Source organism: Acipenser ruthenus, chromosome 5 (genome assembly GCF_902713425.1).
Source record: "Acipenser ruthenus chromosome 5, fAciRut3.2 maternal haplotype, whole genome shotgun sequence".
In the NCBI taxonomy this organism is placed as follows: domain Eukaryota; kingdom Metazoa; phylum Chordata; class Actinopteri; order Acipenseriformes; family Acipenseridae; genus Acipenser; species Acipenser ruthenus.
Genome location: NC_081193.1, coordinates 21,661,090 through 21,673,498, shown reverse-complemented (window position 1 = coordinate 21,673,498; position 12,409 = coordinate 21,661,090). Strand labels below are relative to the sequence as shown.

The 12,409-nt window shown below is 42.2% G+C and overlaps 2 protein-coding genes across 3 annotated transcripts in view; both read left to right on the top strand.

Annotated features, from left to right (window-relative positions):
- Positions 1-1,991: 1,991 nt before the first annotated feature.
- LOC131737099 (protein NYNRIN-like) lies at positions 1,992-4,713 on the top strand. Its single transcript, XM_059023821.1, has one exon. The coding sequence runs from the start codon at positions 2,128-2,130 to the stop codon at positions 3,328-3,330; it is 1,203 nt and encodes a 400-aa protein (XP_058879804.1). The 5' UTR covers positions 1,992-2,127; the 3' UTR covers positions 3,331-4,713.
- Positions 4,714-7,693: 2,980 nt separating this feature from the next.
- Positions 7,694-12,409, top strand: part of LOC117403197 (formin-2-like) — a 197,429-nt gene continuing 192,713 nt past the window's right edge. The window contains exons 1-2 of one of the 2 annotated variants that reach the window (XM_059023818.1): positions 7,694-7,841; positions 9,080-12,171. In XM_059023818.1, the coding sequence (XP_058879801.1) occupies positions 10,638-12,171 (1,534 nt within the window). In that variant the 5' untranslated portion in view covers positions 7,694-7,841; positions 9,080-10,637. Of the gene's footprint in view, positions 7,842-9,013; positions 12,172-12,409 lie in introns of those variants that run through there. The other variant, XM_059023819.1, reaches the window with a different exon arrangement.

The window sequence follows — 12,409 nt, the reverse complement described above, 5'->3', positions numbered from 1 at the left end:
GCGGAGTTACCGTCTCGTGTCCCTTAATGATGGCCCAAATGATTGAGACCCGTAGTTGGTTCTATTCATGGGATATACAAAACGGAGGTGAACAAATTGAAGAATTATTTAAATTGGCTCGACAACATTGGGATCATGAAACTGGGTTTATATCACCTTGTGCCTTACATTGCACTGCCCTGTACTCACCTTTATCAAGAGATTATGAATTTGAGAAAAAGTGGTTAGCACAACCTCCATCTAACGAAACAATTGCATGCACAGCCTTGTATATAGGTTTAAGCTTTTGTGTTGCAGCCATTAAACTGAATGGCGATCAGTCTTTACTTTACAACACAACTGACTCTGTGCCACATATAAGCATAGCAAAAACCGATGATGTAGAGTGGAAAGATACTGGCGTCTGGCTTAAGTCTGTGTTGCAGGTGATTGACTGGCAAAGTGAAGACGGGTTCAAATTCTCCCCCAGTGCTCGTGCTGTTTGCACTCCTTTCTTTTGGGTCGCGCCTGTCCAACGGGGAGTCCATGGGGCAGAGAACCGAGATGCGCCCCCTGAGGAGGCACTGGGAGGCACGTTTTCACCCTTGCTGATCGGCCTCCCCGATTCTCTATGGGCAAAAGATAAGTATGATATTGGCCTTATGAAAGGGGCAGAGCCCCTAACAGTCACACCAAAAAGCACACACCAGCCTAGCTACGCCCAGTATCCTCTCAGCAAGGAAGCACAGGAAGGCATTGCTCCTGTGCATGCGTCTTTGGTCTCTAGAGGAGCTATCGTGCCCTGCCCAGACTCGCCTTGCAACACCCCGATTCTCCCGGTCCGCAAAGCCTCGGGAGAATGGCGATTTGTCCAAGACCTCAGGTTAGTAAATGACGCGATACATGCAAGGGCCCCTATTCTGCCAAACCCAGTATCTGTTTTGTCAGCTGTTCCCCCAAGTGCGAAGTGGTTTTGGTTTGCTTTCACTTTTATGGGGAAACGGCCTCAAGGGTTCACCGAGAGTCCAGCTGTCTTTTCTGCCGCTTTGGCGCACAATCTGGAAGGTTTTGTTCCCCCTGGTGGAAGCAAACTCATACAGTATGTGGATGATTTGCTTTTATGTTCTGAAACTCAGCACGCGTGCAAAACTGATACAAGAGCTCTTTTAGAGTACCTAGCTTGTAATGGTCATAAGGTATCAAAAAAAAAGCTGCAGCTTGTGTCACCATCTGTAAAATATTACACGATATTACACCGGAAGGCAGGAAATTGGGCCTGGAGCGTGTCACTGCAATTCTGACGCTGCCCCAGCCTGCCACAAAAAAACACATGATGACGTTGCTAGGTATGGCTGGCTACTGTAGAGCTTGGATTCCAGATTACACTGAAGTAACACAGCCCCTAGCTGACTTGATACATGGCCATAAGATGACTATGAAAGACACAGTTGACTGGACTCCTGACGGACTAACTGCCCTCAAAAAACCTAAACCTTTTAACCTGTTTGTTTGTGAAAAGGGAGGATTCATGTCGGCAGTACTGACACAAGAGCATGGGGGAAAACAACGTCCTGTGGCTTTTTACTCTAAGCGCCTTGATAACGTAGCCCGAGGGCTAGTCTGTTGCTTGAGAGCGGTGGCCGCCGCCACTGAAGCTGTGGTGGCTAGTGCTGACCTAGTTGCAATGTGCCCTCTAACTGTACATGTTCCTCATGCAGTACGCGCACTCCAGCGGGTGACCCTCTAGTTGCATATGCAGTAACTACTGCGACTGCTGTACTAGAAAGCGCTAGACTACCTGGCAACCTTTCTGCTCAGGCCGCAGAACTGTTCGCCCTAACCCGTGGTTGTATTTTAGCTCAAAGTCAAACTGTTACCATCTATACTGATAGTCGCTACGCCTTCGGGGTCGTACACGACTTTGGCACCCTCTGGCAACAGCGGGGTTTCCTCACTTCTACAGGGAAGCCCATATGTCACTCTAAACTGGTGGCCAACTTGTTGGAAGCTATTCTGCTGCCAAAAGCCATTTCTGATTGTAAATGCCAGGCACACACTAACGCTTCTGATCCTGTCTCTCAAGGGAATGCTGTTGCAGATGCTGCTGCTAAAGCAGCGGCCGCATCAACTCAGGCCCCTGTGCTCCAAATGGTGTCATTACCTGCCTTAACTGAATCTGTATTTTCTTTACAGGATGTAGCTGACTTACAACACAGTGTGGGACCTGCCGAGATAGCTCTGTGGAAAAACAAATGCTCTTATGATTCTACTCATAAGATTTGGCGAGGACCCACTGGGTTGCCTGCCCTTCCCTGTTCATGTTTCCCTTATGTAGCTAAGTTGGCACACGGCCAAGACCATGTGTCAAAGGGAGGGGTGGTGAATGTTGTTAACAATTTTTGGTTTGCTCCAGGTTTTTCTACATATGCTAACCAATTTTGTGCTAAATGTGTGATTTGTATGACCAACAATGTAGGCCGCAGCATGCCCATGTCCGTATCAGCTCATCCGAGGCCTGAGGGCCCTTTCGAACATGTCATGATGGATTTTATTGAATTAACACCTTGCCAAGGTTACAAGTACTGCCTTGTGATAATTGACGCTTTTTCTAAATGGATTGAAGCATTCCCCTGCAGACATGCCACAGCTATGGCAGTAGCAAAAAGCCTGATGAGCGAGATTATACCCCGATGGGGTCTGCCATCTAAATTGACATCTGACAATGGTTCTCATTTTGTGAACAGTGTGGTACAGAACATTTCTGAAAGCCTACAAGTTGATTTACGCACACACTGTAGCTACCACCCCGCAAGCGGATGCTTGGTGGAGAGAGCGAACCAAACAATAAAAACTAAACTAACTAAGCTCATGGCTGAAACATGGCTCTCCTGGGTTACAGTATTGCCATTGGCCCTGATGTACATGCGCGGACGCACGCACAGTACTACAGGGCTAGCACCTCATGAAGTATTAACGGGACGCCCAATGCGGATGCTGAACACACCTTTTCCTCAAAATAGGCTCACCCTAATGGGATGTGAGGATGAAATGGTAAAATATTGTGCTTCTCTTAACAATGTTCTGAAGTCTATTTTTCCCAGGGTAAAAGCTGCCCTACCCGAACTGAAGGAAGGGGCGCTCCACAATCTCCTGCTAGGGGACTGGGTGATCATCAAAGACCTCCGCCGGAAGCATTGGTATCAACAACGCTGGACAGGTCCGTTCCAGGTGCTCCTGACAACGCAGACAGCGGTGAAAGTCGCTGAACGATCAACCTGGGTCCACGCCAGCCATTGCAGAAAAGTGCCCTATAGCCCGAAGGGAGATGTATCGCCCCCTGGAACAACGTAGACGGCTCGGATGGCCTTGGGACAAGTCAGCTTTGGACCCCCAGAGTCCTGACTGTTATTTTTCTTGGCAGCATATTAACTGTGTTTCTCATCTGGCTCTTAACTGAACTTAAAGATAATAAAAAAGAGCCAGATATTACAAACCACAGCTACGCTGAAAATCGCACAGAACTCAGAACAAAAAGAACATTGCACACATGGAGTGCAGAACATGATCAAAAACATGCGGACAACGGTTGGTGGGCAATGCTCAACCATACTGTACGGAACACTTTGAACATTACTGACACTGGTTTATATATGATGTAGTGATATTGTTGTTGTTTTTGCTTATCATAACCTGCGTGAAAAAGTTATGTACTAAAACTGTTGACACTGTTTTAAACATGCCCCTGCTTACTAATGATGACCAGTGTAATGATTCAAATGATGACCCTTTCAACAAAATGGCCATCAAAATGACCTGATGGTCATTTTGTTGAAAGGGTCATCATTTGAATCACCTGATGGTCAAAATGACCTGATGAGTTAAGATAGTGGGGAAAATCTGCAAGCGGGATACGTTGGGTCGTCACTTTGTTCATATTACACTACATGTTAAACTTTGTAAATCAAGCTTTAACTTGTACTATTGTGTGTGTTTGAATCCATTTTCTGAATAAGGTTGAGACAAAGTCTCAAAAGGGAGGGAATGTAATAGAAATGTTCCAGAAAATAGAACTGGCTCGACATAATGTACTGGCATTTTGTACTCCCATAAACCTTGCTCACATAACCTTGTATGCTTTGCTAAAGTAACCGCAAGATGCCTACACTGCAGCTGCGGCTGTGAGATAAAAGGATGAGCCAGAAGTCTTTTCACACGTATACCCAAACCACCCATCCTTTTTATCTGCTTGCTTAGTTTTATGCCACGTATGCATAGATATAAGTTGTTTCTCTTATATGCTAATATCTGAATCATCATTGGCTAACCCTCTGCCTTGCTGACAGTTTTAAGGTATATAAGAAACTGATCTAACTCTGTATGTTGAAACACTGCTCGATAATTATCTAGCACTCTGTGTTGAGAGTGTTTTCAGTTTGCAAACTTAAGAAATAAAGGCCTGTGTGTTTGTAACTCGCAGTCTCTCTTCCTTTTATTAGAATTTCCACGACACCCTTAACCAAAATTCACGAAGAGAGGGCTGCAGGAGGACTACAGTTCTGCTGAAGACTGGCGAATTGTAGTGTATTTTATACAAAAATGGATAATCCAGCTGTGCTTTTACACAATTTTCTACACATATTTAAATAAAACAATAAATCTGTACTCTTTCAGTTTGCTATGTTTTGCCCATACCTGTTGCCCATGCTTTTTCCGCGGTTATGGTTATGATTAACTGTGCTTCCTACACTTTATCATGCTTTTAACAATGATGGTACACTCTTCTGCACTTTGCTATGCTTTTACTGTGCCGTGAACTTTTTTAAAGGGGCTCTATTGCATTCTCTTGGAAACCACCTCCCTTAAATGAAAGCATATATCTGGGCCAGGCTTGTGTTCGCGGTCTATATAAATCCAACTAAAAGAAAGTTAAACAAGCAAAGTTCCCAGAGCAAAATGGTCCTAATGGAAAACAGTCATATACAGTTTAAGTACACAAGTGAGGTGTCAATTACTGGTCACCATTAAAGAAACAAACAAAAAATGTATTCAGGTCCTCTTGGCTCGGGTGTGCATGTTTCTTGTTGTGGAAAATTTCCAACCTTTGACAATAAATAAATAAATAATCTATTCATTGTAAATCACAATAACATGGCTTTCCTGTCAAAACAAACACACAAAATTTACACAAATTAAAAGGTTAATGCAGTTTACATTTTGGGTTTCACTGCATTCTCAGTGTAATTCCAGTATAAAGCCACAAGGTGTCACCAAAGAACAAATTTCCTCTCAGAGGTTATTGAATTGCCAATAACAGCAGTCTACATTTAGAAACACCACACTTTTAATCAAGCGTGTGACTGCCATGCTGAAGGAAGTTTGTCTCTCAGTAGCATAAGCAATGGGAAAGGCAGCAGTCCATTAACGGCACAACAACAAACAATTTGTTGGGAAACCGGTGCTTTATAATAATAATAATAATAATCTTTATTTTTATATAGCGCCTTTCATAGTGGACCACCATCACAAAGCACTTTACAGGATATGAGACTAGGGTGTGTGAACTATGCATCAACTGCACAGTCACTTACAACGTCTCAACTGAAAGACGGAGCACAAGGAGGTTAAGTGACTTGCTCAAGGTCACACAATGAGTCAGTGGCTGAGCTGGGATTTGAACTGGTGAACCTCTTGGTTAGAAGCCTGTTTCTTTAACCACTGGACCACACAGCCTCCTATAACAGATACCACCGCACTCAATTTCCAAATTTCTCTTTTAACTCATCGGTGCGTTGACCCAAAAATGAATATCAAATCAGAACAATGTAACAAAGGCCCACGCTACGTCCGCAAAGTCTGTTTTTTGTGCATAAAGTTTGATATTCATGAAGCGTGTCCTACTGTTGTTAAAGTCACTGTCACTGATTTTCATGAATCTCAAACTATACTATTAATACAGACTAAAACAGAAACTATTATTTAAATAACTCTTAAGTTAAAGATTTATTAATACAGCCCACATGCTGCTTCACTCTCTCACATTCAAAAGAAAACAGAATAAATTGTGATTGTGTTTATTGACAATCTGCCGTACGCACAGGACACTGGTGAGTGCATTCATTAGAAGTAAATCTCAGATAGTATCTTTCACCCAGTAATGACATTTCATTTACAAAGTGAAGGTTCAGTCATTCCTTGATAGTTATCAATAAAGTTCAGGCAGGCAGCCAGCACTGCCATTAAAAAAAAAAACAAAGCTTGATGGAGTGCTATACTGTAGTATCCAGCCTTCTGTTACGCTCCACTGAGAAATCTGGTTGTGGGAAGGCAGAAATGCTCTAGGCCCTGTCTCCTCTCAATATGGGACACAAAACACTAAATATTTTGGTGGAAAAAAAAACGTATCTCAAACAAGCGTGAGGATCCCAGATCCCTGCCCCATTACTTATCTGGTAAGTCTTTTAAAGTTATTGAACATTGCCTCCTGTCTTTGTACTGTACCGTACTTCCTTTCTTTCACTGACCCAGTTACTACCATTATGTGTGCTATCATTGTCTGGATGTTCATGTTCTTCTCTCTGCTGTTTGTGCATAGTCATGTTTTTCATTTCCTTACTGTTTGATAATCTATTCTATGGCAACAAAGGCACAGATCAACATTTGTATTTGAGACTTGCAGCTGCAGTTATAGTCAACTAATTGTTTCACTGTATTCCAGGAAAGAAAATACAAATAATATTAGCAGATATAGAAACTAAACAAACATAAAAATTAGTTCAAACTGTTTGTTCATTTTTTTGCTTAGAAGTGTTCCATGGTGCTGCAGTGGTTTGATTTACAAAGGATGAGAACAAATGATATAATCACACTATCTACAAATATGACCGTTTAATTGTATTCATTATTCATTGAATTACGGTTCTGGTAGCATGGATATTGAAATTACTGTAAATGAATGGGGATGCACTCTTTATAGATCTGAGGCAGGGCATGTCAAATACTACGCAACAAGAACTGGTCCCAACTGGTGAAATATGTCATCCTTACATTGATTAGTATGGATAAATCATGCCGGTTTAAGTTCCAGTGTCTCCATACCACACAGCATTACAGCATCCAATAGCATGGCTCTATAAGCCTTATACATATAACTTAGGCTTTATACAAACCTACTGTATGATATCTGTAAATTAAATCTGTTTTGGTACTTTTTATTTATTTTAAATAGGATGTTTACTCTTTCAAAACACTATCCTACTCGCCAAGGCAAGGTTGTCCAAAGTTGGCCCTTCTTTGTTCCAATCCTGTTCTAAATTATTTCATTGAATGGATTAAACCTCCCTCCAGACCGTGGAGTAGTTAATGATATCATTTTACCAGTTAAACTTGGAGTGGAATGGCCCTTCACCTTGATTGGACAGCCCCTGCTCCAAGGTGTCTCTGTTATGCTTGTATTTAATAGTTTTGTGAATTTCAAGCTCATTAAAAGGCACTGGGCACATTCCTTGAGAGTTTCCTTTCATTGTCTGCCAGTGCAACTCTGTCCTGACTTGAACACCTCCTACCAGAGACAGACAATTATTACAATGCCACATTGTGTGCTGGTTTTGTGACGTGGACTAATGTCCACTGGGGTGGAAACTCCTTCCTATGTGACCGAAGCTGGATTTGTATTGAGGGGTTTTTTTTTTTTGGAAGATACAACGTTAAAGTGAGTTTGAACTGCACACAAAATGATTAGGTTCCGGGAAGGAGCAGAAACTTTTTATCGATAAGGTCCTTTCAAATGTCAGCATTTTCAAAGTATGAAATACAAGTAAGGAACCATAAAAAGAAACATGGGACCAGTGAAAATGTTGCTAGAGGTAAGAAATTAAACTTTAAAGTATGAAAAACACAGGCAAAATAATTTTGGTTTAAAAAATATGCTGACTTGTTTAGTTTTTTCTCTCTTTATATTTACCTTATTTGTGTGCATGTTAAGGACTTTGATCATTTACAGTCAGGTCTGAATAAACACTTTTGATAATATCTAACAACAAAAGTTTCAGAAACTGTTAAGGTATTTTTTTGTTTCAGATTATGCATAATTTAAAACACCATACAAATACCATTTTAGGATTAGCAGCCACTACAAACCTTGTGTTGATATCTGATGTGCTTTCTTTCCTGCATGTGGTAGATTGTAAGAGAGTTTAAGAAAAATATAAGAAAATGAGAACAATCTGTGCATTACTATCATTATCCAGTAGAGGGAGCTTTCCACATTGCAAAGCCAAACTGGAACTGTGTATAGAAACTACTCTCACCTCAACACTCATGTGACACAAACAGTTTCTGAGAAAATAAATAAATAACAACATTAAAAAGCATGACAGGATTATCAGACTGTGCAGTGGCCTGGATCAGATCACTCTCTTACTCTGGCTTCTTCTTAGAGTAGTGTGTCATCTGATTTGTTTGATGTTTCTTATATATCTTGCCAATGTTAGGCAATTTAGGCAAAGCTTTTATAAGATGCATGTACTTTAATTATACCTCGTTATGGATGTACAGTGGTTTGCAGAAGTATTCACCCCCCTGCAAAGTTTTCACATTTTGTTGGCACCTGAGCGTACTCCACAACGCTTTCAAATTAGACTTTACATGTAGAATCTACACAAACTACTCCACATTGATAAAGTTAAAACATGCATAGAGAATATAAATAAGTAAGATTTGCAGAGAAAAACAGATTCATCTCAGTTGCATAAGTATCACCAGGACAACCTTGTACTTGGCTTGATTCATACCAAAGCTGCCCGATTCCAGCCTTGCTGAAGCACCCCCAGATCATCACCGATCCTCCACCACATTTCACAGTGGGTGCGAGACACTGTGGCTTGTAGGCCTCTCCAGGTCTCCGTCTAACCATTAGACGACCAGCTGTTGGGCAAAGCTGAAAATTGGACTCATCTGGGGGTGCTTCAGCAAGGCTGGAATTGGGCAGATTTGTCTTTGTGAAGGACGTATGAATCAAGCCAAGTACAAGGTTGTCCTGGAAGAAAACTTGCTTCCTTCTGCTCTGGCAATGTTCCCCAACTCTGAGGATTGGTTTTTCCAGCAGGACAATGCTCCATGCCACACAGCCAGGTCAATCAAGGTGTGGATGGAGGACCACCAGATCAAGACCCTGTCATGGCCAGCCCAATCTCCAGACCTGAACCCCATTGAAAACCTCTGGAATGTGATCAAGAGGAAGATGGATGGTCACAAGCCATCAAACAAAGCCGAGCTGCTTGAATTTTTGCGCCAGGAGTGGCATAAAGTTACCCAACATCAATGTGAAAGACTGGTGGAGAGCATGCCAAGACGCATGAAAGCTGTGCTTGAAAATCAGGGTTATTCCACCAAATATTGATTTCTGAACTCTTCCTAAGTTAAAACATTAGTATTGTGTTGTTTAAAAATAAATATGAACTTATTTTCTTTGCATTATTCGAGGTCTGACAACACACACACACACACAAAACTGGCATGAGGGATGATATGATTTGTTATATAACAAAAAAATCACATTTTGTGATTGTAAGGCTTACAAGCTGTTTGCTTCCAAATAGTGTTTCTCTAGCCTTGATTCATCATGCATATCTTTTTGCATAACCCCACAGGGCATTTTGGTGTTTTGAAAAGAGGAATGAAGGACAGAGCCTTATTGGCATCTTGACTCCCTGGGGATTCAGTTAATTATCTGGCGCATACTAGTCATTATCCATTTGGGAGAAAAACATGTCCTCATGTTTCCACAATAAAATAATCACTTGAATCATTTTATGACTCAAGATTTTAAATAGCATAATAAAATACTTAATTCAGTTATAGGTAACGGTTTAACATGGTGGGCTATAACTGATTTATGTTTTTTTTGTGATGCGATTTGTTTGTCAGTTTAATCAAATTGCCAGTGGATAAGTTTATAACCTTTATACTGCTGTTATAGACCTGTTTTTTGAGACACTAGTAAATCATACAGTAAGATACAAAGCAGTGACCCAAGTGTTTGTAGCACTTTAGATGTTGTGTATGTTACAATATATATGTATACACTAACATTTATAATGTTTTAATTAGTCTACTTTTTCATTTAGTCAATTTAACACATTGTACATTTTGTAATTTGTTTTATTCTTTTTTTTATTTAGGGGGACACCTTTAAAGCAGGATCCTGTGATTTTTTCATCTGGTAATGAAAACGTTTTCCCTTACGTGCACAATGCAGACCATCCAGACAACTGAAAAGCAGGTCCCTGCTTTAACTGAATTTTTTCAGAACCCCTTTCAAAGAGAGTAGAAAGAGTAGCTCTGCGGGTTTGAAGCAGCAGCAGCAGCAGCAACAACAACAAAAGCATCGGCCGCCACGGGAAGGAGCTGTCTGCAGACATGAGTGCTGCACTGAGCATGTCCCTGAGGAGCAGGCTGCAAGCAGCCCATTATGCAGAGCTCCAGCTTCAGCAGATGGGGGAGAGCAATAACAGGCATTTGCTTCCTTTACATCAACATCATCGCTACTCTCGTCACCGGAAAACAAGCCTGGGTTACTAAACAGAATCTCGTTGAGAGGCAGAGGAAAGAGCATACATCAGCATGGCTTGATTGCTAAGGGAGTCCGCTTGCTAAAAAACATGGGTAACCAGGATGGGAAGCTAAAGAAGGTGGGAGGAGATAATGATGAGGATGCTGGGGGGCCCAGGGAGGTTGAATGCACAAAGAAAGGAGCGCAGGGAAAGAAGGCACATGGTAAATGGGCAAAGAAATCAAAATCTGAATCCAAAGCATCTGTTTTTTTGACCAATAGGATACGAAAGACCCTATCCAGGGCAAAAGGGATCACAGGGGGATCAAAGGAGGATGTTTTGGAAAACCAGGCATCACAAGCAGATGAGCAGGACAGTGCCCATTCAATCAGAACCAAAACCCCCAATATCAGCCTTTCTGCTGATGAACTGGGCCTGTCGGACACAGAAGCTGAGTGTTTTCACCTCATAACTGAAAGCCGACAAACAACTGTGGAAACACAAGAGGGACAAAAGGCCAGCTCTGGCTCACCTACTGATATCTATAGTTTCCACTCAGCTGAGGATTTGCTTTCTGATATCCAGCAGGCTATTAAGCTTCAGCAGGGAGTTATTGTTTCAATAGCTGTAGAGCCCAGCTGGAAAGCAGAGTATACATATGGGAGTGATGTTAAAACGACCCCCCTAGACTCTGAGCAATTTGTAGTTCTAGAGACGGTCTCTGACAGAGAAAATGGCCTGGATACTGAGCGGCACTTGTCAGATGCAAGCAGTGAAAAACAAGACATTTCTGTATACGACACTCCAGATGATTTAAACCCCCCCTGTACTTTGTCTGGGACAAAGGAACACAAGCTATTGAGTGAGAATGCACAGCCTCTTGCAGCTGGAACTGATGAGAGATGTGGAAGCCCTGTTGCCAGGGCAACAACTACCAACAACTACCAAGACTTGACAGTACTTTTCGGAAGTGTGGACAGGGTTGATGAGAAAAGTGAGGCTTCGGGACTGCCATCTCACGTGACCGAAAGCCAGACTGAGATTGAAAATAACCAAGAAGAAACAAGTTACCCAGAAGTGACTTCTAATGGCAGAGACAGTTATGTTGAATCAATGCGGTGGGGCAGTAATTTAAAGGCGAGTTTAGGATATGACCCTGCTACAGTAAATAGAAAGGGTTGTTTGCCCTTTTCTCCATGGCCTGCTGAAAGCCCCTCAACAGCTTCCCTTTTCAGGCAAAGTTTGAGTTCTGTGACCTCCCCTAGTGTCAAACCATACCCTACTATTCACCCCAGTTACATTAAAACAACAACAAGGCAGCTGAGTTCTCCAAACCACTCTCCTTTGGTCTCACCTTCCCAGAGTCCCCTCTTTCGTAGGCGACAGTATGACCTCGGCCACAGGACTAAGAAGCGAAAAGTCAAACCGCAAAAGTCCAACAACATAGCCGGTCTCCTAAGCCGGTCTGCTGACTGGAAAGATGAGCTGACCAACCTCCAGCCCAAAAAAGCAGGGTCTGCAGATTATTTGGAATATAGTGGATCAGAGGACGGGCTGAGGAGAGGGAGCCTGCCAGTATGTACAGCGTGGAAATCCTCAGGTGTGCAGGCCCCCACGTGCAACTTTAACGATGTCTTCTTTGGTGAGCGTATTTTTAATAAAATAGTTAACAGTTACCCACTGAAGTGTGGCTGCCTTTTAAAACCTAAAAGATGTACTGTAGTTTACTACTAACACATAATATCTTGGTGCGTGTCTGTATCTTGAGCCCATGACCCTCTGGTCAAATGTCAAGAGCCCTAACCACTGCCGACGAGAAACATCCCCATAACGTGATGCTACCACCACCATGATCAGAGCAGTGCATAACACTGAAGCGG